The 25,900-nt window shown below is 45.1% G+C and overlaps 1 protein-coding gene across 2 annotated transcripts; it reads right to left on the bottom strand.

Annotated features, from left to right (window-relative positions):
• Positions 1 to 7,175: 7,175 nt before the first annotated feature.
• Positions 7,176 to 17,089, bottom strand: LOC134485003 (sperm motility kinase 3A-like). Of its 2 annotated transcripts, XM_063280827.1 has the most exons (3): positions 16,743 to 17,089; positions 8,985 to 15,049; positions 7,176 to 8,549 (listed from the first exon to the last, which is right to left on the bottom strand). In XM_063280827.1, exon 2 carries the CDS (start codon positions 10,533 to 10,535, stop codon positions 9,030 to 9,032), a length of 1,506 nt encoding a protein of 501 aa, XP_063136897.1. In that variant the 5' UTR covers positions 10,536 to 15,049; positions 16,743 to 17,089; the 3' UTR covers positions 7,176 to 8,549; positions 8,985 to 9,029. The 2 variants fall into 2 exon arrangements, with proteins under 2 accessions (XP_063136897.1, XP_063136896.1); XM_063280826.1 differs by lacking the exon at positions 16,743 to 17,089 and having other exon boundaries at positions 8,985 to 16,016.
• Positions 17,090 to 25,900: the final 8,811 nt, after the last annotated feature.

Genomic DNA, 25,900 nt, shown 5'->3' with positions numbered 1-25,900 from the left:
TAGAAGCCCATAGAGAGGAGACACAAAAATCCCTGAAAGAATTCCAGGAAAACACAATCAAACAGTTGAAGGAATTAAAAATGGAAATAGAAGCAATCAAGAAAGAACACATGGAAACAACCCTGGATATAGAAAACCAAAAGAAGAGACAAGGAGCTATAGATACAAGCTTCACCAACAGAATACAAGAGATGGACGAGAGAATCTCAGGAGCAGAAGATTCCATAGAAATCATTGACTCAACTGTCAAAGATAATGTAAAGCGGAAAAAGCTACTGGTCCAAAACATACAGGAAATCCAGGACTCAATGAGAAGATCAAACCTAAGGATAATAGGTATAGAAGAGAGTGAAGACTCCCAGCTCAAAGGACCAGTAAATATCTTCAACAAAATCATAGAAGAAAACTTTCCTAACCTAAAAAAAGAAATACCCATAGACATACAAGAAGCCTACAGAACTCCAAATAGATTGGACCAGAAAAGAAACACCTCCCGTCACATAATTGTCAAAACACCAAACGCACAAAATAAAGAAAGAATATTAAAAGCAGTAAGGGAAAAAGGTCAAGTAACATATAAAGGCAGACCTATCAGAATCACACCAGACTTCTCGCCAGAAACTATGAAGGCCAGAAGATCCTGGACTGATGTCATACAGACCCTAAGAGAACACAAATGCCAGCCCAGGTTACTGTATCCAGCAAAACTCTCAATTAACATTGATGGAGAAACCAAGATATTCCATGACAAAAGCAAATTTACACAATATCTTTCCACAAATCCAGCACTACAAAGGATAATAAATGGTAAAGCCCAACATAAGGAGGCAAGCTATACCCTAGAAGAAGCAAGAAACTAATCGTCTTGGCAACAAAACAAAGAGAATGAAAGCACACAAACATAACCTCACATCCAAATATGAATATAAAGGGAAACAATAATCACTATTCCTTAATATCTCTCAATATCAATGGCCTCAACTCCCCAATAAAAAGACATAGATTAACAAACTGGATACGCAAGGAGGACCCTGCATTCTGCTGCCTACAGGAAACACACCTCAGAGACAAAGACAGACACTACCTCAGAGTGAAAGGCTGGAAAACAACTTTCCAAGCAAATGGTCAGAAGAAGCAAGCTGGAGTAGCCATTCTAATATCAAATAAAATCAATTTCCAACTAAAAGTCATCAAAAAAGATAAGGAAGGACACTTCATATTCATCAAATGAAAAATCCACCAAGATGAACTCTCAATCCTAAATATCTATGCCCCAAATACAAGGGCACCTACATACGTAAAAGAAACCTTACTAAAGCTCAAAACACACATTGCACCTCACACAATAATAGTGGGAGATTTCAACACCCCACTCTCATCAATGGACAGACAGATCATGGAAACAGAAATTAAACAGTGATGTCGACAGACTAAGAGAAGTCATGAGCCAAATGGACTTAACGGATATTTATAGAACATTCTATCCTAAAGCAAAAGGATATACCTTCTTCTCAGCTCCTCATGGTACTTTCTCCAAAATTGACCATATAATTGGTCAAAACACGGGCCTCAACATGTACAGAAAGATAGAAATAATCCCATGCGTGCTATCGGACCACCACGGCCTAAAACTGGTCTTCAATAACAATAAGGGAAGAATGCCCACATATACGTGGAAATTGAACAATGCTCTACTCAATGATAACCTGGTCAAGGAAGAAATAAAGAAAGAAATTAAAAACTTTTTAGAATTTAATGAAAATGAAGATACAGCATACTCAAACTTATGGGACACAATGAAAGCTGTGCTAAGAGGAAAACTCATAGCGCTGAGTGCCTGCAGAAAGAAACAGGAAAGAGCATATGTCAGCAGCTTGACAGCACACCTAAAAGCTCTAGAACAAAAAGAAGCAAATACACCCAGGAGCAGTAGAAGGCAGGAAATAATCAAACTCAGAGCTGAAATCAACCAAGTAGAAACAAAAAGGACCATAGAAAGAATCAACAGAACCAAAAGTTGGTTCTTTGAGAAAATCAACAAGATAGATAAACCCTTAGCCAGACTAACGAGAGGACACAGAGAGTGCGTCCAAATTAACAAAATCAGAAATGAAAAGGGAGACATAACTACAGATTCAGAGGAAATTCAAAAAATCATCAGATCTTACTATAAAAACCTATATTCAACAAAACTTGAAAATCTTCAGGAAATGGACAATTTCCTAGACAGATACCAGGTATCGAAGTTAAATCAGGAACAGATAAACCAGTTAAACAACCCCATAACTCCTAAGGAAATAGAAGCAGTCATTAAAGGTCTCCCAACCAAAAAGAGCCCAGGTCCAGACGGGTTTAGTGCAGAATTCTATCAAACCTTCATAGAAGACCTCATACCAATATTATCCAAACTATTCCACAAAATTGAAACAGATGGAGCACTACCGAATTCCTTCTACGAAGCCACAATTACTCTTATACCTAAACCACACAAAGACACAACAAAGAAAGAGAACTTCAGACCAATTTCCCTTATGAATATCGACGCAAAAATACTCAATAAAATTCTGGCAAACCGAATTCAAGAGCACATCAAAACAATCATCCACCATGATCAAGTAGGCTTCATCCCAGGCATGCACGGATGGTTTAATATACGGAAAACCATCAACGTGATCCATTATATAAACAAACTGAAAGAACAGAACCACATGATCATTTCATTAGATGCTGAGAAAGCATTTGAGAAAATTCAACACCCCTTCATGATAAAAGTCCTGGAAAGAATAGGAATTCAATGTCCATACCTAAACATAGTAAAAGCCATATACAGCAAACCAGTTGCTAACATTAAACTAAATGGAGAGAAACTTGAAGCAATCCCACTAAAATCAGGGACTAGACAAGGCTGCCCACTCTCTCCCTACTTATTCAATATAGTTCTTGAAGTTCTAGCCAGAGCAATCAGACAACAAAAGGAGATCAAGGGGATACAGATCGGAAAAGAAGAGGTCAAAATATCACTATTTGCAGATGACATGATAGTATATTTAAGTGATCCCAAAAGTTCCACCAGAGAACTACTAAAGCTGATAAACAACTTCAGCAACGTGGCTGGGTATAAAATTAACTCAAATAAATCAGTTGCCTTCCTCTATACAAAAGAGAAACAAGCCGAGAAAGAAATTAGGGAAACGACACCCTTCATAATAGACCCAAATAATATAAAGTACCTCGGTGTGACTTTAACCAAGCAAGTAAAAGATCTGTACAATAAGAACTTCAAGACTCTGAAGAAAGAAATTGAAGAAGACCTCAGAAGATGGAAACATCTCCTATGCTCATGGATTGGCAGGATTAATATAGTAAAAATGGCCATTTTACCAAAAGCAATCTACAGATTCAATGCAAACCCCATCAAAATACCAATCCAATTCTTCAAAGAGTTAGACAGAACAATTTGCAAATTCATCTGGAATAACAAAAAACCCAGGATAGCTAAAGCTATCCTCAACAATAAAAGGACTTCAGGGGGAATCACTATCCCTGAACTCAAGCAGTATTACAGAGCAATAGTGATAAAAACTGCATGGTATTGGTACAGAGACAGACAGATAGACCAATGGAATAGAATTGAAGACCCAGAAATGAACCCACACACCTATCGTCACTTTATTTTTGACAAAGGAGCCAAAACCATCCAATGGAAAAAAGATAGCATTTTCAGCAAATGGTGCTGGTTCAACTGGAGGGCAACATGTAGAAGAATGCAGATCGATCCATGCTTATCACCCTGTACAAAGCTTAAGTCCAAGTGGATCAAGGACCTCCACATCAAACCAGACACACTCAAACTAATAGAAGAAAAACTAGGGAAGCATCTGGAACACATGGGCACTGGAAAAAATTTCTTGAACAAAACACCAATGGCTTATGCTCTAAGATCAAGAATCGACAAATGGGATCTCATAAAACTGCAAATCTTCTGTAAGGCAAAGGACACTGTGGTTAGGACAAAACGGCAACCAACAGATTGGGAAAAGATCTTTACCAATCCTACAACAGATAGAGGCCTTATATCCAAAATATACAAAGAACTCAAGAAGTTAGACCGCAGGGAAACAAATAACCCTATTAAAAAATGGGGTTCAGAGCTAAACAAAGAATTCACAGCTGAGGAATGCCGAATGGCTGAGAAACACCTAAAGAAATGTTCAACATCTTTAGTCATAAGGGAAATGCAAATCAAAACAACCCTGAGATTTCACCTCACACCAGTGCGATTGGCTAAGATCAAAAACTCAGGTGACAGCAGATGCTGGCGAGGATGTGGAGAAAGAGGAACACTCCTCCATTGTTGGTGGGATTGCAGACTGGTAAAACCATTCTGGAAATCAGACTGGAGGTTCCTCAGAAAATCGGACATTGAACTGCCTGAGGATCCAGCTATACCTCTCTTGGGCATTTACCCAAAAGATGCCTCAACATATAAAAGAGACACGTGCTCCACTATGTTCATCGCAGCCTTATTTATAATAGCCAGAAACTGGAAAGAACCCAGATGCCCTTCAACAGAGGAATGGATACAGAAAATGTGGTACATCTACACAATGGAATATTACTCAGCTATCAAAAACAACGAGTTTATGAAATTCGTAGGCAAATGGTTGGAACTGGAAAATATCATCCTGAGTGAGCTAACCCAATCACAGAAAGACATACATGGTATGCACTCATTGATAAGTGGCTATTAGCCCAAATGCTTGAATTACCCTAGATCCCTAGAACAAACGAAACTCAAGACGGATGATCAAAATGTGAATGCTTCACTCCTTCTTTAAATGAGGAAAAAGAATACCCTTGGCAGGGAAGGGAGAGGCAAAGATTAAAACAGAGACTGAAGGAACACCCATTCAGAGCCTGCCCCACATGTGGCCCATACACATACAGCCACCCAATTAGACAAGATGGATGAAGCAAAGAAGTGCAGACCGACAGGAGCCGGATGTAGATCGCTCCTGAGAGACACAGCCAGAATACAGCAAATACAGAGGCGAATGCCAGCAGCAAACCACTGAACTGAGAATAGGTCCCCTATTGAAGGAATCAGAGAAAGAACTGAAAGAGCTTGAAGGGGCTCGAGACCCCAAAAGTACAACAATGCCAAGCAACCAGAGCTTCCAGGGACTAAGCCACTACCTAAAGACTATACATGGACTGACCCTGGACTCTGACCCCATAGGTAGCAATGAATATCCTAGTGAGAGCACCAGTGGTAGGGGAAGCCCTGGGTCCTGCTAAGACTGAACCCCCAGTGAACTAGTCTATGGGGGGAGGGCGGCAATGGGGGGAAGGTTAGGAGGGGAACACCCATAAGGAAGGGGAGGGGGGAGGGGGATGTTTGCCCGGAAACCGGGAAAGGGAATAACACTCGAAATGTATATAAGAAATACTCAAGTTAATAAAAAAAAAGTTTATCGAGTCCCATGGAGGAGATAGAGGGAGCCAATGTTCCAGCGGAGTAAAATAAATATTCATTTCTTAGCCATGCTTCTTGGTAGAAGCCAGATGTATTTGAAATGGGAGTGGGAACTGCCTCTGCAGGTCAGAACAGGGCTCCTGTGACCACAGTAGACACTGAGCTATGGGGTGGATGCCACCCAAACAAGGATAATTACCTCAACAAGAATACCACTTGGCTGGCTGCTTTTGCAGTAGGCTTAGGGGCAACACTTTCTGATGCCTGTCCTTCCTGATGTCCTCTGTTGGCTCCCTGACAGCTAAATAGGAACATAGCAAGTGCTCTATGCAGCAGTAGGCATTCTTCTTCATCCCAAAGGCATGTAGCTTTTCTCAGGGTATTTCATCACAACAAAAGTACAACTGGAACAAGGTGCTGCTGGGAGGGTAAAGTCGAGTGGTAAGGGGCATGCACAGTCCTTACACAGAGGATGGAGGCACTGGTGTCAAGACAAGACATCATCACTGGAAAAGAACCAGCTATGTCACAGATAGCTACACAGAGCCTCCAGGAGACATGTTGTGCTAGGCTCTGGCGTGGGAGTTGTTAGAATTAAGGGCAGGCCTCACAGGTCTGAGTTCCCTGCCCTGTGGTTCTTATTTATAGTTAGTTGCTGGGTAACAAGCTGTAAGACACTGAAAGGCAAAACTCCAAGCAGGCTGACTGGTGTTACTATCTCCAGAAGAATGCTTACTTTAAAGGGATTAAGTTCACTACAGTAGCATCTATCCATCTACTCTCTCTCTCTCTCTCTCTCTCTCTCTGTATCTCTCTGTCTCTCTGTCTCTCTCTGTCTCTCTCTCTGTGTCTCTCTCTGTATCTCTCTGTCCGTCTCTCTGTCTCTCTCTCTCTGTCCCTCTCTCTCCCTCTCCCCATCCCTGTCCTTCCACTCTTCCACCTCCCCCTCTTTCTCTGTGTGCTTGTTTCCTTTTCTTTCTTTCTTTCTTTTTCTTTCTTTCTTTCTTTCTTTCTTTCTTTCTTTCTTTCTCTCTCTCTCTCTCTCTCTCTCTCTTTCTTTCTTTCTTTCTTTCTTTCTTTCAGAAAGCTCAAGGGAGTCTATGAGAGTGATGAGACTACTAGCAGTTTGGGTTGGAGAGACTGAAGTGGACATCTCCTGTAGGCAGGCTGGATTTCCAGTAGGGAAGGGGACAGTAACCAATCCATAAAAGCTTCAACCCCAAATTTGTCCCAAGTGCAAGAAGTTCAGGGATAAAGATGGAGCAGAGATTGAGGGAAAGTCCAAGCAGTGACGTTGAGATGCACCCCATGGGAGAGAGCACTATTAAAGATAGTCTAGGAATTGCAGACTGTACCTGATGTAAATGTCTTCTGCCAGGCTTCCTCCAGCACCTGATGGTAACAGATGTAGAGACCTAGAGTTAAACCTTAGGGGGAGCTTGAGGAGTCTTGTGGACAAGGAAGTAGAATTGAGAAAGTCAGAGGGACAAGGACACCACAAGAACAACCACAGAGTCAACCAACTTGGGCGCATGAGGGCTCACAGAGATTGAACCACCAACCAAAGAGCATGCAGGGGCTAAACCTAGGCCTCCTACATATTTGTGGCAGATGTGCACCTCCTCTTCAGGTAGGTTTCTCAACAATTAGAGCAGAGGCTCTCTTGCAATGTTGCCTGCCTTTGATCCCTTTCCCCTAGATGGGCAGCATTTTCTGACCTCAGTGGGTGCGGATATGCTTATTCCTGGTAGGACTAGATGCCCCAGGGCAGGGTGATACCCAAGAAGCTGGGTTCTCCTTTTCTGAGAAAAGAAGGGACTTATGGAAAGAGAGGCATGTGACTTGGGTCTAGGAGGAGAGGAGAGAGGGAGGGCCTATGATTTGGATGTAAAGTGAATAAACAAATAAATAAACTTAAAAAACATAAGGGAGACGCTTACCTTAGAAACAATGGCCAAGGTGACTGATGGCCTTAACACTTTCCCTCACACAGGTGTTCTCACACCAACAACTACTACACGTACAAGGCACAGACACTCACATACACACTTGCACACACACACACACACACACACACACACACATGTACTCACAGTCACCCACAGGAATACCTACACAAACACACATACACACACGCATACACACACAAACAGGTACTCACACATTCAAGTAAAGGTAAAAGAAAACACACACACATATACACACATGAGTGCCCCCCCACATACACAAGCCACCCTCCTCCCAAACACACACCGATCTAAACACACATACAGAAGCTCACACACAAACCAATCAAAAGCAAAATCCATACACTGCTCGCTAGATACAACAAAATCACCGAGGTCTCCACTCTACCACTCTTCTCAACTCAAAGATCCAGGCCTAGCCGCAGTTTAACATCCGTTGACTGGACTGCCTCACAGTCACTCCTCATGAGTTAATAGCAGGACCTATCCTGACACAGCTCAGGTGGGCTATAAAGACTGCCATTAGGCTTTTAGAAATCAAAGCATGTAGAATATGATGCTGTCCTTAGATTTGAGCTTCTACACTTCCTACACTTTCCCCATTCAGGTACATTAGAGCTTGGTCCCTTCCAAGGCACTTTTAATTTGATGGTTTGAGGCACGAAGTTATTCTTCCTGGGGCCTTGGAATGCCACAGGGCCAATTTTCCTATGTGAAGAAGATGCAGAAAAACCTACGAGGTCATCTTTCACAAACAGCTATTTTATTCTCAGAGTCGGATAAACACATTGAGAAGACGTATATCCTCCACTAAGAGTGAGGCGAGAACTTGTGCCAAGAGGAGGTGTGTGATGTGACCCTGGTCGGCAAAAGGGCTCTGGTCTTTACCAGCTTTGGACTGGTTTTCAACCTCCACCAGGAAGAGTGATGCCTTTGAGGTGCTCTCTTGCCACCTGGCATCTCTTCATTTGCTTTCATCCTTCCACAGCTGACCTGGAAGGTGACAGCTCTCACAGCGCTCCCTTCTGCAGGTCCGTGTCCACACGTGGGTCCTCTTCAACACTGGGACTGCAGAGATGCAGCATCCGGCATCCTCTAGTGATCTTCTAAAAGGCAATGACACATGTGAGAGGGACTCTGGGACCTCTGCTGGACAGGGCATCTCTCCAGCTGTGGTCACCCTGTTCCAAACTGCTCTCCAAGCTTCTCTGAACCTCTTCCCCTCATCTCCTAGCCCCCACCCCATACCACCCTCTCCTCCCTCAGCATCTCCTTCTCTTCCTTCTCCAACTTCATCCTCCTACATTGGTTAGTATCCTGCTGTCTCTTTCTAGTTGAATGTATTTTAGTATTCCCATGAGCAGGATGAACATGGGAGTTACAGTCGGCAATGACAGATGTGCTGGTAGCTTAGACTTAACCATCGTCCCACGGTGTTTTAGACCTAGCTTCTCCGTGCATCGTCCCATAGACATACACACTATGATAACCTGCCAGTTGACTCAGACACGAGCAAAATAGATGCAAATTCAGCAATGTACCTGGGCAGTGTTGGATGCTTGCTCTCTGGATTCCTTCCATGTTCTTCATTTCTGGGGAACAACTCTGTTATGCCCCAGGGGAGGTTTTTTTCTGGACGGAATGCAGCAACACAGGTTCATCAGGCCATTTCGGATGTTCTTGAGCCACCCCCTAAATCTTTTGGGCCAGGGCCTGCTTGCGACAGGCTTAACCTCTGCTGAGTCACTGGATTTGTCTTCTGTGCTTTCAGTGTTGATGGTCTTCTTGCCTCTGCTGTGCACTGAAGAAAAGCAGGGGTCACTAATAGAAATTCTGTGGGTTAGCTCCACTGTGGGTGCTATCTGACGTGGCCTGCAGAGAAGACCGCCAGGCCAACTGGCCCTCTTGACTAATCCATGACTAGGAGTCTGGCCGAGGTCAGAACCTTGACTATCGGAGGATGACCCGAGCCATCTAGGCTCGCTTCCTCGACTTCTGAGCCCTCGCACTGAAGTAGCAGGGTAATCAAGGGTCGGGAATGGGGTCATGCATGGATGAGGCCGGGTTGGGTTGTCACACTCCTGAAGAGCCTGCTTTTCCAATAGGTAATAACAAGCCATACTTTGGTTGAATTTCTTCTGATCGAGGGAGTCTTTAACCTCTTGGGCTTCAAATCCAATGTCCTGCATTGCTCTAAGAATGGCTGGGTCTGGCCTGAGGGGGATGAGTTCCTTACAAAGTTGTGGGAACCCCTCTGAGTCTATCTTAAGCCAGGGATGAGTCAAAAGATCAGGAATTGTGGGCCTCTGCTGGGAGTTCACTTTCAATAAAAGACTCAGCAGGTCTTGTAGCTCTTCTGACAGGCCAGGTGGGACAACGCACGTCCCTAACACAATTTGCCTTCGGAGTAGCGGTATGCTGGCAGCCTCAAATGGGACCTTTCCAACTGTCATATAATAAAGAATTACTCCTAGGGCCCACACGTCGACCTTGGGGCCCTCATAAAATTTCCCGAGTAACAGCTCAGGAGCAGAAAATGCATAAGTCCCATAGGGCGTTCTCAACTTTTGCCCAGGCCGCACTTGAGTGGCAGAACCAAAATCAATGATTTTAATTCTTCCCTTGGTATCGACTAACAGATTATCGGGTTTAAGGTCCCGGTGTATAATGCCTTCTTCATGGCAGTATCCCACAGCACTTAATAATTGTCTGAATATGCCCCGTGCTTCATCCTCCTGCAGATGGCCAGCCTCTTTGATGTGAGAATAAAGCTGGTTCCCCTTGGCCAACTCCATGATGAGGTATGTTATCTTTTCAGTGTCAATGACTTGTATGAGAGATACAATATTTGGGTGGTTGATCCTCATCATGATTTCTACCTCAGATGTGACCTGCTGGCACCACTGTTGTCTCTTGAGGATCATTTTGACAGCCACGGGGGTACCTGTGAGGCGGTGCACGGCCAACTTCACGGCCGCGTGGAAACCATGGCCGATGGTATTCAAAACCAAATATTGAGAGCAGAAACTCTCTGTGCAAGAGCTGCCCTGAGATCGGAGCCTTTCTGACGCCCGTTTGCTCCCGAAGCTCATTGGAGGTAACAGAGTATAAATGCTACCTAAGAGGAAGGAAAAAGAAATAAAGGGAAGAAAGAAAGCTAAGATGGAAAGTAAAATAGTGAAAAATAAGAAAAACAGAAAACTAAAACCAACCAAAACAACAACAGAAACCCTCAAAAGTAAAACAACGCACAAAGCCAAGGAAATCCTAAGTAAAAAACTACATACTAGTCACTAGGAGGGAGGAGCACAGCTCAGCCACACTAAGATCAACATTACTGATTGTGTAAGAAAAAGAATGTACAATGAAATGAATGATCAAAGAAATTAAAACTATTAACAGTTAGAAAACCCAAGCTACAGAAAATGAAATGAAACAAAATCAACTTCCAAACAAGCAAAACTACATAAAAGCTAAAAACCTAGAGATTAAAACAAAATAGAACGCACTCATCAAAACTCCTAGAATATAGAAAGTATTAAAGAGACAACTCTAAGGAAACGTCCCAGTGAACAATTGGGATTAATTGAGATAGGGGTCTTCAAAGGGTTTTTCTCACAAGTCATGCATGGCTAAGGAATGTATGGCTAAGAAATATATATGTATATGTTCACCATCTTGGGCCATTAGGGAGATGAAAACTAAAACTAGTTTGAGACTTCATCTTATTCTAATCAGAATGGCAAAGGCAACAATGCTGGGGTGGATGTGGGGGATGGAGACCCTCATGCACAGTGTCCGTGGGAGGATATAAACTGAGGTGGCCACTGTAGAGTGTGGGGGTTCCTCAGAAAACTAGAAATAGGTGTGCCACCTGATACAGCTACGCCATTCCTGGGATATACTCAAGGAACAATATTTCCTGCTGCAAAGACACTTGTTCATCCATGTTCACTACTGTTTCATTTGTTCACGGTGCAGGGAATGTAGACAGCCTAGGTATCCGTCCAGCTGATGAATGACTAATGCGAGTGTGGTACCTACACACAGTGGAATGTCATTCAGATGTAAAAGAAACTGAAATTATCAAGTTTCCAACTAAATGCTTGGAGCTAGACAAGGTTACACTAAGTGAGCTCACCCAGACTCAAGATAACAAACACAGCATGTTCTTACTCATATGCACATCCTTGCAAGAAGTCTTCAGATTTAATAGTACAACTCTCATATCTTAGAGAAATTTCTTGGTGCAATTGCACAGAAACTCATAGCTGCTAAAAGACTGGAGAATACCTGTTGACAAAGTGCTCAGGCAAAACAGGTGTGGGGGTGTGTCCACATTCCCTCCCTCCCTTCCTCCATGGCTCAGGGACTATAATGGAAAACAAGGGCAGAGACATTGTAAGATTTTGGGGTTGGGAAGAGACATATCAAAATATCTTCTCAACACAAGACCACCTCATTCATAAACTCCCAACAGCTGTGACTGCCTGCATCAGATCTCCACAAAATCAAGCAGTCCTGCATGACTAACCCAGAGTGGGAACATTGACAGTTGATGACACATAGGGAAGAGAGTCATTCCCCACAGTCAGGAACACAGGACACCAGGTTATTAAAAAAACCATGAATTTGTGGGTTGTGGCAGGTGACTGTGAAGATGGATGTGGGAGGAGTTGGTGAAGGATGCAGGGAGTGAAGAGGATCCAAATACATTCAATGGAAGATGAAATTCTCCAAGAATTTATATAACATTTACAAACCACAAATAATCACAAACTCAAATCCCCAGTTAGAGTAAAAACAGCAATAACCAAAACTCCCATGCATAAAGAGTCCTATGAGAGGTACCCAAATCCCATGGGGGAGACAGCTGGACTCTCAGAAGTGAGGAGAATTCTGAGAGAATGGGGGAGGCCACCAATTCTCCTCACGTTCCTGGCAGAAGAGGAACCTGCCTAGAGCCCCGTGCACCCAGGATCCTAGGAGCAGTCAGGCAGTCTCTCCCTGTGCAAGAATTGAAAGCCATTCACAAGGGGCGAAGACACACTAGAGAGCAGTTCTAAGACCATCAGTTCTGCTCCAAGGGTCCTGCCTGAAGCCCTCAGGACACACCAACCCAGGAGCAGTCTGGGATAGAACCCTTTCAGTTCCTGCCTCCAACCAGAGCTGAGCCAGTCCCAAAGCTCTCTGTACCCAGAAATGACCATGTGAAAGCCGGTCTCCAGGATTGCTGATACAGTTGCTTACAGGAGGGTCAAGCCACTGTTATCGTCAGCAAGACCAGATAACACCAGAGACAACCAGATGGCAATTGAAAATTGCAGCAACCTAAGGATAATAGGGATGGAAGAGAGAAAGATTCCCAACTTAAAGGGCCAGTAAATATCTTCAAAAAATTATTGAAGGTAACATCCCTAACCTAAAATAAAAGATGCCCATAAACATCCAGGAAGCCTAGAGAACTCCAAATAGATTGGACCACAAAAGAAACACCAAATGCACAAAACAAAGACAGAATATTAAAAGCAGTAAGGGTAAAAGGTCACGTAACATATAAAGGCAGACCTATCAGAATTGCTGCAGACTCCTCACCAGAGACCTTGAAAGCCAGAAGATCCTGGGCAGATGTCAAACAGACCCTAAGAGAACACAAATGCCAGACCAGGTTACTGTATCCAGCAAAATTCTCAACCAGCATAGCTGGATAAAAGAAGATATTACATGGCAAAACCAAATTTACACAATATCTTTCCACAAATCCATCCCTAAAAAGGATAACAGATGGAAAACTCCAACACAAGGAGCGAAACTACCCCTTAGAAAAAGGAAGAACGTAATCCCCTTGCAACACACACAAAAGAGAGCCACACAAACATAATTCCACCTCTAGCAACGAAAACAACAGGGGACAGCAATCACTATTCCTTAATATCTCGTACTAGCAATGGACTCAATTCCCCAATAAAAAGACATAGTCCAACAGTCTGGACATGTAAAAGACGACCCAGAATTTTGCTGCATAGAGGAAACATACCTCAGTGTCAAAGACAGCCTCTACCTCAGAGTAAAAGTCTGGAAAACAATTTTCCAAGTACATGGTCCCAAGGAACAAGCTGGAGTCGCCATTCTAACGTCTAACAAAATTGACTTTCAACCAAAAGTTATCAAAAAACTTTCATATTCATCAATGGAAAAATCCACCAAGATGAACTCTCAATCCTGAATATCTCTGCTTCAAATGCAAGGGCACCTATATTCATAAAAGTATACTTAGTCAAGCTCAAAGCACACATTGCACCTCACACAATAATCATGGGAGACTTCAACACCCCACTCTCATCAATGGACAGATCATGGAAACAGAAACTAAACAGAGACATAGCTAATCTGACAGAAGTTTAGGAACCAAATGGATTTAACAGATATTTATAGAATATTTCATCGTAAAACAAAAGAATATACCTTCTTCTCAGTACCTCAAGATACCTTCCCCCAAACTGACCATATAATTAGTCACAAAACAGGTCTCAACAGATACAAGATTGAAACCAACATTAGCACAAAATTCTCCAAATTGTAAACATAAGAAAAACAAAAGAGAATTAAAAAATAACAACCTCAACAACTCTGAAAGCCAAAAACAATCCAAGCAAAGAAAACCAAAAAATAAAATCAGAAGCATAAAAGGTTAAAACTCAGATAATCCCTGGGTCGTGATGGTCCATACCTTTCCTCCCAGCACTCAGGAGGCAGAGGCAGGAAGATCTCTGAGTTTGAGGCCTGCCTGGTCTATAGAGAAAGTTCCAGGGTACTCAGGGCTAAGCAGAAAAACCTATCCTTAGGAAAATAAACAAAGAAAAAAAACCCAAACCCAAACCAAAACCCAAACCCAAACACCCAAGGACCCTCATGGCTGCAGACACTAAGCCTGGGAGGAAAGATCCTCATCTGTAGTGTTCATTGAAAGGCCTGAGAGCAGAAAAGGAAAGAAACAGCAAAATGTGCCCCTTCTGCTCACTGTGGTTCAGTTTCTGCCTTTGCAGCTGAGCTCAGGTGCCCTGGAGTCCTCCCTAGCCTGAGTCAGTGATCTCAAGTTCAAGTCCCAGCCTCCCAGTTTGTAGTATCAAACCCAGCACAGTGTCAAGCCATGGGAGATGTGGACACTATCTAGGCCTTGCTGTTTGCATCTGAGTGGTGCTGTTGAGCACCAGAAGAAGCAAGGGCAACAAGGTCATGTAGAGTACTGACAGGCACTGGGCTACTAGTGACTATTAAGTCACCCTTCACCCCCACCAAGGTGTTCAGGGACATGCAGCCTTGAGCTAACCTTCCTCCCAACCTCGATTTTATGATCCCTCTAGCTCTATATTTTGGTTCTGCAACACCTCCTAGCCTCTCCTCAGACAGTTGTATCTCTGAAAGAGAAGGTAAATTGCCCTTCACCAACCCCTCCTTTGAAAGATGTCCTTTCTAATACACAGTGGCACCGCAGAGACTGGAACAGAAAGAGACCGCCCTTCACGGTGGCATGGTCAGAGCAACAGGGTTTGCTGGTTCCCTGAGCAGCAGCCCTGAGTCCGTGTGAGCACTGGATCCTGGAGACCTGCATTCAGAAGGAAGATGGAACAGAACGAGTTAGACTCTTTGGCATGCTCTCCATCATGTCCTTAATTCACCCAGTGCCACAGGACAATCAGAGACACATTACTGACTTGTATTAGACCTTTATATGTTGTTTCCAGTTAGAAAGGAGACATTTGTGTTGTCTCAAGCATTCTGCAAGCACTGGTTGACTTAATGTACCATTGGTCAGGAAGGTGGTGTGGTGCACAGCCAAAAGCCTAAGTACCCAGTCCCCAAGCCTGCAGTATCCTATGGAACTGGGAATGTCCCCATTCTGCTGTGCTGGCACAGGCCACTTACAGGTCTAGAAGGGCAGAAAAACATCCACTAGGTTCACAACATAGAGGGTAGGTGCTCAAGTCTCCACTCTACCCCACACCTCCTGATTCCTTGTCCACAGCATGGACTGAAAACAAGAAACACCCTAAGTTGCTAACATGGCATCCAGAGGGTTCTTCCCACGGATACGACATCTACTGGCCTCGTGCTTACTATCGTGCCTATTGGAGTGGACAAGCCAGAGTGCCTTACAGCATTTACATCTGCATACCATGCTCTGCCTTTCCATACTCCAGGGCCTGTGCCTCTTCTGAGTCCTCAGTTCACTTCCCTGAGATGTGGCCTTGGTGTTCCTTCTACACAGGCACTGGCCCAGTTGTGAAAGTAGCTAAAAGACCAGACCGCAGTTGACTGTAACACAGAGGGTAGTCATGCCCAAGCCTATCATACCCTGACTGCACAAGCCTCCTTTAAAATCTCTTCACTCATTTTGGTGTTCCTATATACATGTGTGCATGGCAGGCATGTGTGTAGAGTGAGGTGTGCATGCATGTGTGCATATAAGTACAAATGGCACGTGTGATGTGCACAGTGTATATATGTCTGTGATATATGTAATGTGCATGCACATCTGACACGTGATGTGTATGATGTGTGGGTTTAGGAATATGGAAGATATATATATATATATATATATATATATATATATATATATATTTGTATAGTGTGTGTGTGTGCATGCGTGAGTTTGTGTATGTGTGTTGTGCACTGTGAACATCTGATGGGGTCCTTTTTCTCTCATACTAGCTGGCCTGCTGCAGAAAGGAAACAGGTCTCCCCAGGAGAGTCTAAGCATCCAGCCGTCCAGGGATGGGCCTGCACATGAACATAGTCTGGCCAGAAACACCCTCTAAGCTCTTAATAAAGAACATTCTCATTCCAGAAGAAGCAAGAGAAAACTAAAAAGAAGCCAGACAGCAAACTGAGCTTCCACCACAGAAAATTCTTATATGGGAAAGCTCCCAATTCCCTGAGAGTGAGATGTTTACGACCCCACTGCCTGCTCTGGAAGCAAACCCACTCCCCTGCTGAAAATTGGGGCCTTCCTGTAATCTCCTACCCTGAAGACAGGCAGAGGGAGAGTGGCTGGGATCAGGATGTAACCTGAATAAAGAATACATTATGGGAATTTAAAAAGTTAGTCTGGAAGTTGGAAAAATTGCTCAGTGGTTAGGAGCACTGAATGCTCTATCAGAGGTCCAGAGTTCAAATCCCAGCAACTATATGGTGGCTCACAAATATCTCAAATGAGACCTGATGCTGTATCTGGTGTTTCTAAAGACAGCTACATTGTACTTACATATAACAAATAAACAAACAAACAAATGAATTACCTGGTCTTAATTTTAGAGCAAGGAGTAAAATGTCCTGAGATTAAATTCAAATGCATGTCATGGACTGCCTGGATCTTTCAGATCTGTAGGAAACATCTCAAGGAAGAACAAGAGAGGCTGGAGAAGGATGGGGAAGGGTCTGATCCGTGCAGCTCCTCAGTGTCCACTAACACAGCACTTGTCCTTGGGAGATGACGTCTTTCACTCTTCCAGACTGTTGCACCAATCAGAATTACATGCTCTGTGGATGAACCTGTAAAAGAGGACAGTTGCTCTTGGGCCAATATGGAGGTTCCTGGCCTCTCAGCAAGCTCACTGCTGACTTTTGAGGTCTCTGGTGGATGAGCAAAATGAAGACACACAGAGTAGCCTCAGGTTGAATCAGCCAGGCCCAGGGGGCTCAGTGGTGTCTCTCAGATTCCCAGGCCCTCCCTGAGATTGAACACTCTACACAGTGTAAGAGGATTAGGGGATAACCAGGAAATGAAGTTGCTCAGGTGGCTGACTCTGTAGGAGGGAAATAATTCACAGTGGGAAGCTTCAGGACAGTCAGGTGACCTGAGCCCTCCACGGAGTCTAAGTCCAGACTCACAGACATTCTTCTGTCCACAAGTCTCCTAAACGCAGGCCTTGTCTGACCTGCAGTCCAGAGCACTGTATATACAGTATCCCTTAGAGAGAGGACAAACTTTCCAATTAGGCCTCTTCTGTGTCACACTGAGACTGGGTCTGTAGCACAGTGGATGCTGATGGGGACTGGCCACAACTGGCATTCTATCCTACCAAAAGCAAAAAAGAAGTAAGAAAGAAAGAAGGAGAGAGAGAGAGAGAGAGAGAGAGAGAGAGAGAGAGAGAGAGAGAGAGAGAGAGAGGGGGGGGGAGGAAGGAAGGAAGGAAGAAAGAAAGAAAGATACAAAGAAACAAAGATACAAAGATATAAGAAGATACAAGGAAGGAAGAAAGAAATAACCCATCTATCTCACTCCCTGCAATCCTGGTTTTCACCATAATGGGGCGCGGATGTGACCTTCTTCCTACAAATGAAAGCTGACTTCCCTCAGGGAGATAGATAGATAGATAGATAGATAGATAGATAGATAGATAGATAGATAGATAGATAGATAGATAGATAGATAGATGGATGGTTGATGGATGGATGGGTGAATAGATAGATAGAGAGAGATAGAGATAGAGATACAGAGATAGAGAAGTGATTTGACTTAATCAGTTTCTTCCAGTCCTATTCTTCAGAGCAAAGTCACCTTCGACATGGCTGGTGCAATTGCTTGTTCTTCATTTCTGCTTTCTTTGGCTGTTCATTCAAGGCAGCCCCCTTAGAATCTGCTCATCTCAATAAAGCCCCATCTGTGGAATGTATATCTTCTCAGTAAGGAGCTGAGGCATTCTTGGAAGGAGCTCCCAAAATCCCCTCTGGGGCAGTTGACAGTGTTCTCTACTTCAGACAGCAGCTGCATGAAGCAAACACACCTGTCTGAACATTCCAGCTTGGGTGCACATCACAGTGCACCTGCCCCAGGGTCCCTGTCAGTTGCCCATTCCACAGGGTCACTACTACAAGATCCCATCCCAAGGGCTCTTGCCCCATTGCTCCTCCCCCAGGGACCCTGGCCCACTGAACCAACCTCAGGGATCCTGTTCCATTGTACCCACCATGCTGCACCTTCCTGAGAGTACCTACTGTCCTGAGGTCACTTTTTATAAAATCTAATGCAAATATCTTGCCAGCAAGACCACATTGTCTTTGGTGGCACCAAGTAGATATTAGCAGGACTTCATCACCTTCCCTTTCTCAATCCCTTCTCACAGTTGGACATGTGGAAGCAAAGAAACTGGCAGCAGAATACAGAATATTCACCCAGAATATCACCACCCCTAGAATTCTCATGAGATGTGCTGCTATGACTATGATACAGGGGTGGCAGGTAGGCTTTGATATTGAACAAGCCTAGGCTGGTGCCTCTGCTCACATGTGTGCCAGCAGCTTAGCTTAAGTCTACATGTCGTAAACTCTGAGAGGAGGAAGGAGATCTTCCTACATAGAGGCTGTTCTCTGAACCTGTGTTGGCCAAGGTCAAGCCAGAGTGTTTGAACATGCCAGTTCCAGCCTCTGAGGGTTTTCTGCCTGCCTGGTGTTTGTCCTGCTTTATGTCTGTTGAGGTGAAGATGTGGTCCATGCTAGGAAAAAGTTTGAAGACAACTGCCCTGGGTTCCCATGCTAAAATTCAATTCAGGACTGACAGGGACCTAAATACCAACAAGACCGTGCCAGGCCCATGAGTTCAAAAACCAAAAGCAAATGGGACCTTGATGTCCTCCTGTGCTGCTCTGAAAAGACTCAGGACACACAATTCTCCTGCACATCCAATGCCCCTTGGGAAAATCCTCTGTCAAGGGCAGGTGATGCCTCATGAGAGTGAACTGTCAGGGTAGGAAAAGACACTTGGGACTACTGTCCTGAACTCACCAGTCACAGATGAATGGGCTTTGAAAAGTTTTCAGAACACAGGATAGGGGTGTGTAAGCAAGTGCAGGTAATCCTTGGGAAACACATAGTTCCTGAGGAGGTTCTGAGAGCTTTTGGATCCACTCCTGGAGAAGACAGCATTGTGTTCAGGGGGTAACAGAGCAGGAGCCTGCTGATGCTATAAACAGTATTGCATTGGGAGTATTGGGAGCGGTAACAATGCCCTTAGGAGCAGGATGTCCTAGCACTCTCAGATCAAGCAGACAGCCTAGCGCCTATTAGGGCCATATCCCAAGAGTATGCCGCTCATGTAGGAAGCTTCTAATGTCTGGAGGCAGAAGAAGGGAACATGGACATTGTTTGAGTTAGGGGTTTACTGCTGAGAAGAGACACACCACAACAAATGCAGCTCTTATAAGGACAACATTAATGAACAAAGGATTGCAGGTTCAGAAACTCAGTCCATTATCTTCAAGCTGGGGAGCATGGCAGCATCCAGGCAGGCATGGTGCCAGAGAGACTGAGAGTTCTACATCTTCATCTGAAGGCTGCTTGGGGAAGATCGGCTTGCATGTGGATAGGAAAAGGGTCTTAAAGCCCAGGCCAATGTGACACACCTACTTTAACAAGGCAAAGTCTCCTAATAATGATACTCTAGAGCTAAGCATATACAATCACAGACATCTCCAAGGAGGGTGGCACTGTTCTATTAGAGAGAAGCATCAGCTCCCATTAATATATTGAGGTCAACCCTGGATAGGGCACGGAGCCCTCCACACATCCTGGAACTCATGGAGGCATCCTATGAAAGAGCTTTTTCCCAGAAGCACACGTGTGTCAAGGCGTCCTTTCCAGCCAGTCCCTAGGGAATCTCCAGTGTTAAACTCTGTCTCTTCTTTTGCAGAAGTAAAATATAATAAAAATTCACAGTACAGTGAATAGCAATAATGGCGAAAGGTGTAAATAGAGTGGATTAGTACCTGACCAGTAGGATTGATTTTATATGAAATGTGTTTGGGTGCAGTGCAGTATCCTCTTCCATGTTCCTACATACTGATCAATGACCCTGTACAATTTCTCTCTAGACAGAACCATCTGGAATTCACTCACTGAGGGACTTATGCCCTGGAGTGGCAGCTACTGGTAGGACTTGTGCATCCATGTCACGAAGCGAAGAGACAGAGATGCATGGATTAAATGGAGAGAAGCAGACTGGAATGGTGGAGAGGCTAACCTGCCAACAACCCCAAACCCCCAGCAGGATGACAATGGAGAACAGCGAGCAGTTTCCCAGCCAGCCTCACTCTCCATAGACAGACTTCTTCCAGTCCTTCCATTTTCCCAAGGAAAGAAAAACTCAAAAAGCAGGGACAGGGAAAGAAAAACTGCTCTACTCCCAGGAGCCAAAAACAAGCTCCCTAGCACCTCCCTGTCTGAGTCCATAACCAGCCACAGCCCAGTCCTCTGCTCATCTCTAGAGGCTCAGGGACCCAGGCAGATGAGCCCTTGAATCACAAACGGCTCCTCTACAGCATTCTATGGGTGTCAGTCCTGAGTCCCTGAGCCTGAGGTGCTCTGCACTGCTATTCAGATAAGACTTCTCTTGATCTCTGTACAAAGATCTCTGTGTTGGATGTCAGAGGAGTGTGTCCACCCAGCATTGGTCCTGGGGCTCTGGCCCTCTAATCTATTGGTCCATGTTAACTTCACCACAGAGCCACCATGTGTCCTTGTACAACCCCTCCTTGATCACCTTTTGTAGGAAGATATTTAGAGTCCCTTGCAGGTGGCACAGAAAATGGCACACGGCTGAGGGTGGTAGACAAACCTGGGGACACATCAAATGCTAGGATGTTGTGAGGATCCCTAAGCCATGCTTGGGCAGGCCTGTGCCAGGGCTCCCATAGGACCCTTTCTTTCTGTCCCCTATACACACCAAGAACCAATTACCAGGCAGGGGAGAAGGGAACTTGGATTCCAGGCCTAGCCCAGTCCTATGATTCCTTACCTTATAGCCCTTGCGTCCTTTGGGGCTCAACAGTTCCCCTACAATGCAGACAGCAAGGCATACCTGGTATTCACAGCTTACCTGGGCTGAAACTAGGCTGCTTTTGATACTAAAAACCAGGAGGATGTGACTTGGCCTTGAAATTACTCACTCAGGCTAGGGAGGACTCCAGGGTACCTGAGCTCAACTGCAAAGGCAGAAGCTGAACAACAGTGAGCAGAGGTGGCACATTTTGCTGCTTCTTTGCTTTTCTGCTCTCAGGCCTTTCAATGAACTCTACAGATGAGGATCTTTCCTCCCAGGCTTAGTGTCTGTAGCCATGAGGGTCCTCTACAGGGAACTCAAAACCCCAGAAGAGTCTTCAAGAGGAAACTGCTACACACTGCACTGTCCCCCAGCACTCTGAAAAACAGAGACCCTTTCTGGGCTTGTGCCAGTCAGTTAGCTTCTGGCTGCACTGGGTGCTCACACATAACACAGCAGCCTGGGTCCTGTGACCTGGCTGTCACAGACTGTGATTGAGAGTTTATTTCATCTGAGTCAGCACAGCCACTCTGTTCCTTCTGGTCCCAGGGAACACAGAGCTCCTTGTCTTCACACATTCCTGTTTTAACGTTGGACCTTAATATCTAAAGTGAAGCCCACACTCAGGATGGACTTGTTTTTCTATACATCATGCCAACTTCTGTGTGAGAGGGAGTTTTTTCGTGTATATGCATACCCCCTTATGTGCCTAGGTGTCCATGTATACCCATGGTACCCATGGACCAACTGTCTCCCGTCCCCAACCCCACCCCGCCCCTGGGATGCCCAGCACAGCCACAGTACAGCCTTCTGTGGGTCTGGATGTGCCTGTCTGCCCTACCCACCAGAGCATGGCCTGCTATGACAGGAGCTCTTCATTATTTTGGGAAACATAGCAGTGAACCCAGGTGGGGCTTCTGGTCGTCAGGGAGCTCACTTGTCCCCCACTAGTTCCCTTGGTTGAGGGATTGTGGTTTTCAGGACTCCCAGAAGCAGCAGAAGCCAATGGACTCATCCTTAGTGTGTGCAGCAGCTAAAGGTGCATGGAGGTCAGGACTTGTGCCCTGTGTCTTCAGAGACAAGAAGGAGCCAAGACCATTGGCTGACCCTGAGAAGCCACTTGGGTCCCATAAAGATTCTATTTATGTCCTTCCTCTGAGCCTGTGGAGACATTGTGGGGAACTATGCCAATTTTCTCTGGACACCAGGCTGTGCAGAGCTCCAGACTGTGGTCACAATCAATAGGGAATGAACAGGACAATTAAAGGCCAGGCTCTGCCATGTCTCTGCCAAAGAGAGTTCAGTGGGGTCAAGGTGTGGGCATAAGGAGGAGCCCAGGCAGATTCCAGAGTCTCTTTCCTATATTCATCTGAAGGCTGGGGAAAGAAAGTCACCACAAAATCATAGTGACTTTACATGACTGCCTATTAAAAGAAACATCAAAGATGACAGGCGTAAATCATGAAAATGGCATCTGTGTGTGCGGAGACAGCTGTCTGCATGGACAGAGTGTACCCACACTCCAAGCAGGGACTACAGGCATGGGGAGTGTCTGTCTACACTTGCAGCAGGGCATACATGCTACCAAACACACAATAAAAGCCATCATGCGGGGCTGGGGATTTAGCTCAGTGGTAGAGCGCTTACCTAGGAAGCGCAAGGCCCTGGGTTCTGTTCCCAGCTCCGAAAAAAAGAACCAAAAAAAAAAAGCCATCATGCCCAAGCCTTGTGTCTATAAGCCACTGAAAGCCTCTCACCCCTCAGTGGGGTCCGATCTCCAACACCTTAGAGACATCCACAGACTGTGCCTGTCAGAATATGGAGAGCCATGATGAGAGTCTCCCCCGGGAACTCTGTAGTCTTGCTGGAAAATCAAGAGGAAAGCCCAGCCTCTAGGCCAACGTGCAGCACAGTTAATACACAGTGTAAACTGCATTGACACACAAAGATGCTGAAGACAGAACATGGGAGGGCCTGGCAGAACTGTAACTCGGCCAGAGGTGGTGCGGCTTACAAAAAAGAGCAATCATGCCTGTGGTAGCTCCCTAAAGCCCAGCTCTCTGCCCCCTATATTTTGGGGTCTCTGAGGAAGACAAACTGATGGACTCCTAGAGCATCCTGTTGACTAGCTTGCTGTTCAGATGTGGGATGTGGTCACAGTGCTCTGACAAGGCCATAAGGGCATCTGCTAGGACAGCCAGACTCTAATTGATAAAGAAGGCCTCCTTCAGGGCAAACCCAGTCACCAAGACACAGCTGTAAAGTAAGCAGTCCAGTCGCTTGTGAGCATGCTATCCAGACAGGAACAGGCAAACAGAGGTGGTTCTTGGGAGGGACCATGGGACCCACCCACTTCCCAGGCAGGCACCATGGCCTTGTAGTCATTGAGGTCCCTTGTTGGATACCACAGTCCTTTTAACTGCAGGCAACCCTTTTTCTAGACACAGAACAACATAAGGCCCATCATGGAGTATAACATGGCCTTCTGTTGACAGTTCACAAGCTCTCTCTACTGTGTTGCCCTTTGATGACTCTGGCATTCTTGACTGGGCAGATGTCGCACCCATTCACCTGCATACACACTGCTGGCCCAGTCCATGTGCTGAAACCTGCCCCCAGGAGCTGCCCAGCATGGTCGGGTGGGTCCACTGGAGATGAAGCCCAGTGCAGTGGTAATCCACAAATACCTGCCCTTGCTTTCTCGTGAAGGTCAGCTTGGCTGGACTTTGGGGCTGTGGTCCGGAGAGTGGAAAACAGAAGGGTCACAAAGGTCTGTCAATCATCAGACAGAGCTGAATGTCTGGGAATCCATTGGCAGACAACTGAGACTCCCTAAGCACCATGAGGCAGGCTTTGCTCAAGCACTGTCCATAGGGGGCAAGTCCTGGAGGTGGATGTGCCTACTAAACAGACAATGCTGCCCTAAGCAGTCTCGTCCCTTACAGAAGTGTCACTGTAGCAAGATGGAGAATGTCCATCTCTACTGGCTTTCCATAGGAGTGAAAACTAGCCTGGGTGTGTCCTGCTGTGCCCAGGGCTCTGCACTCTGGCTTATGATGTGGAGGCCCAGAGCAGCTGTCCAGCATAGCATGTGAGACCTTGAACGCACTGCATTTAAGTCCTAGGGTGAGTCTCATGTGGTCAAACTGCATGACTCAGGTGGCTGACATCTAATCTGCTGTGATTGACATCGCTGGCTTTTACAATGTGGGTGTAGCCTTAGGGGCCATGTTCTCTGAGTTGCATACCTCTGTGGATGAGGCCCACAAACTCCAGGGCACTGGTGACAGACCTGGAAAAGGACAGCATGAGTCAGAGGTAACCCCCTGGATGATCTGACAAGGGATAAGCACTCTGCACTCAGGGTAACCTTACCTTACTCATCTGACAGACAATTCTCATGTGAACCAAGTGTGGTAAGTTTGTCCTCTTTGGACACACAGATGTACATGCAGATAGAGCACTAAAGTAAATGAATCTTAAAAGAAAGGAACAAAGGAATGAAAGAAGGAAGAAAAGAAAGATAAAGAATGAAAGAAAGAATGAATGAAAGGAAAGAAAGAATGAAAGAGACAGAGAGAGAGAGAGGGAGGAGGAGGAGGAGGAGGAGTAAAGAAAGGAGGAAGCAAACAAGCAAGCTGCTCAGCTGTAGAGAAATGGGCCTGTAATCCCAGACACTCAAGACACACAGTAGGGAGGGGGATCAGAAGTTCAAAGCTAGCCTGGTCTACAGCATGAGTTTCAGGTCTGCTTGGACAACTTAGTGACACCCTTTATCTAAAGGTGAGGAGGGCTAAGGCTACTAACTCAGTGGTAGAGCACTCATGGGGGAAGCAGACTGCTGTCCATTGATAACTCTCCTTTCTTGCTCTGAAATAGACAATGGTGTTAGAAGAGTCAAAGGTCCCTGTCTTAGCATCCACTATTCTATTTGCTACAACGTTAAGGGTCCAATTTTTGGTATTTTTTCAGTGATCAAATCTATGAAACAAAACTTAAGCAATACTCTTATTGCTGTCAGAGTGGCAGGTGGATGATAAATGCTTGCCCACCTGCATCAGTAAAAAGCTGGTTCCTTGGACTCCCTGCAAACACATCACTGCTAACTGTATGCCTTGTGTAGGCTTTTCCAGCACTGTACGTAGCTTGAAAACCTTCCCTGCTATGGACCCTTGAGTGGGCATCCTGCCTCTCAGTCTCAGAATGGAGCAAAGATCCCCTGGTCACCTCTAGGCTCACAGGTCAGGGACCTCTTCCATCCCGTGGTGAGGAAGACTGACACGGCTGCACACACTTTGGAAAAAGAACATATTGGCAACCCTTATCGAAAATGATGCTTCTCACTTTCCATTATGGCATTCTATAAAATATGGGTATTTCCAGGTATAATTAGACGTGTTGTTGATTGAGTGTGTGTATGTTTTGGAGGTTGGAGGCGGATAATTCGTTTCTCCAAGCCCCTTCCTCAATTTTGGGTGATAAACATTGACTCTCATATAGTCTTTTAATAATTTACAGTTATTTATATATTTTTAAGTTTTGCTTATTTTTACAAACTTTTTGTTCCTCTCTCTCTCTCTCTCTCTCTCTCTCTCTCTCTCTCTCTCTCTCTCGCTCTCTCTCCCTGTCTCTGTCCCTCCC

This window comes from Rattus norvegicus, chromosome 1 (genome assembly GCF_036323735.1).
Source record: "Rattus norvegicus strain BN/NHsdMcwi chromosome 1, GRCr8, whole genome shotgun sequence".
NCBI classification, from domain to species: domain Eukaryota; kingdom Metazoa; phylum Chordata; class Mammalia; order Rodentia; family Muridae; genus Rattus; species Rattus norvegicus.
The sequence above is the reverse complement of the archived record's forward strand: the minus strand, read 5'-3'. Positions and strand labels throughout refer to the sequence as shown.

Coding starts and splice junctions, on each gene's coding strand:
- LOC134485003 (XM_063280827.1), bottom strand. CDS start 10,535: ATGAGCTTCGGGAGCAAACGGGCGTCAGAAAGGCTCCGATCTCAGGGC.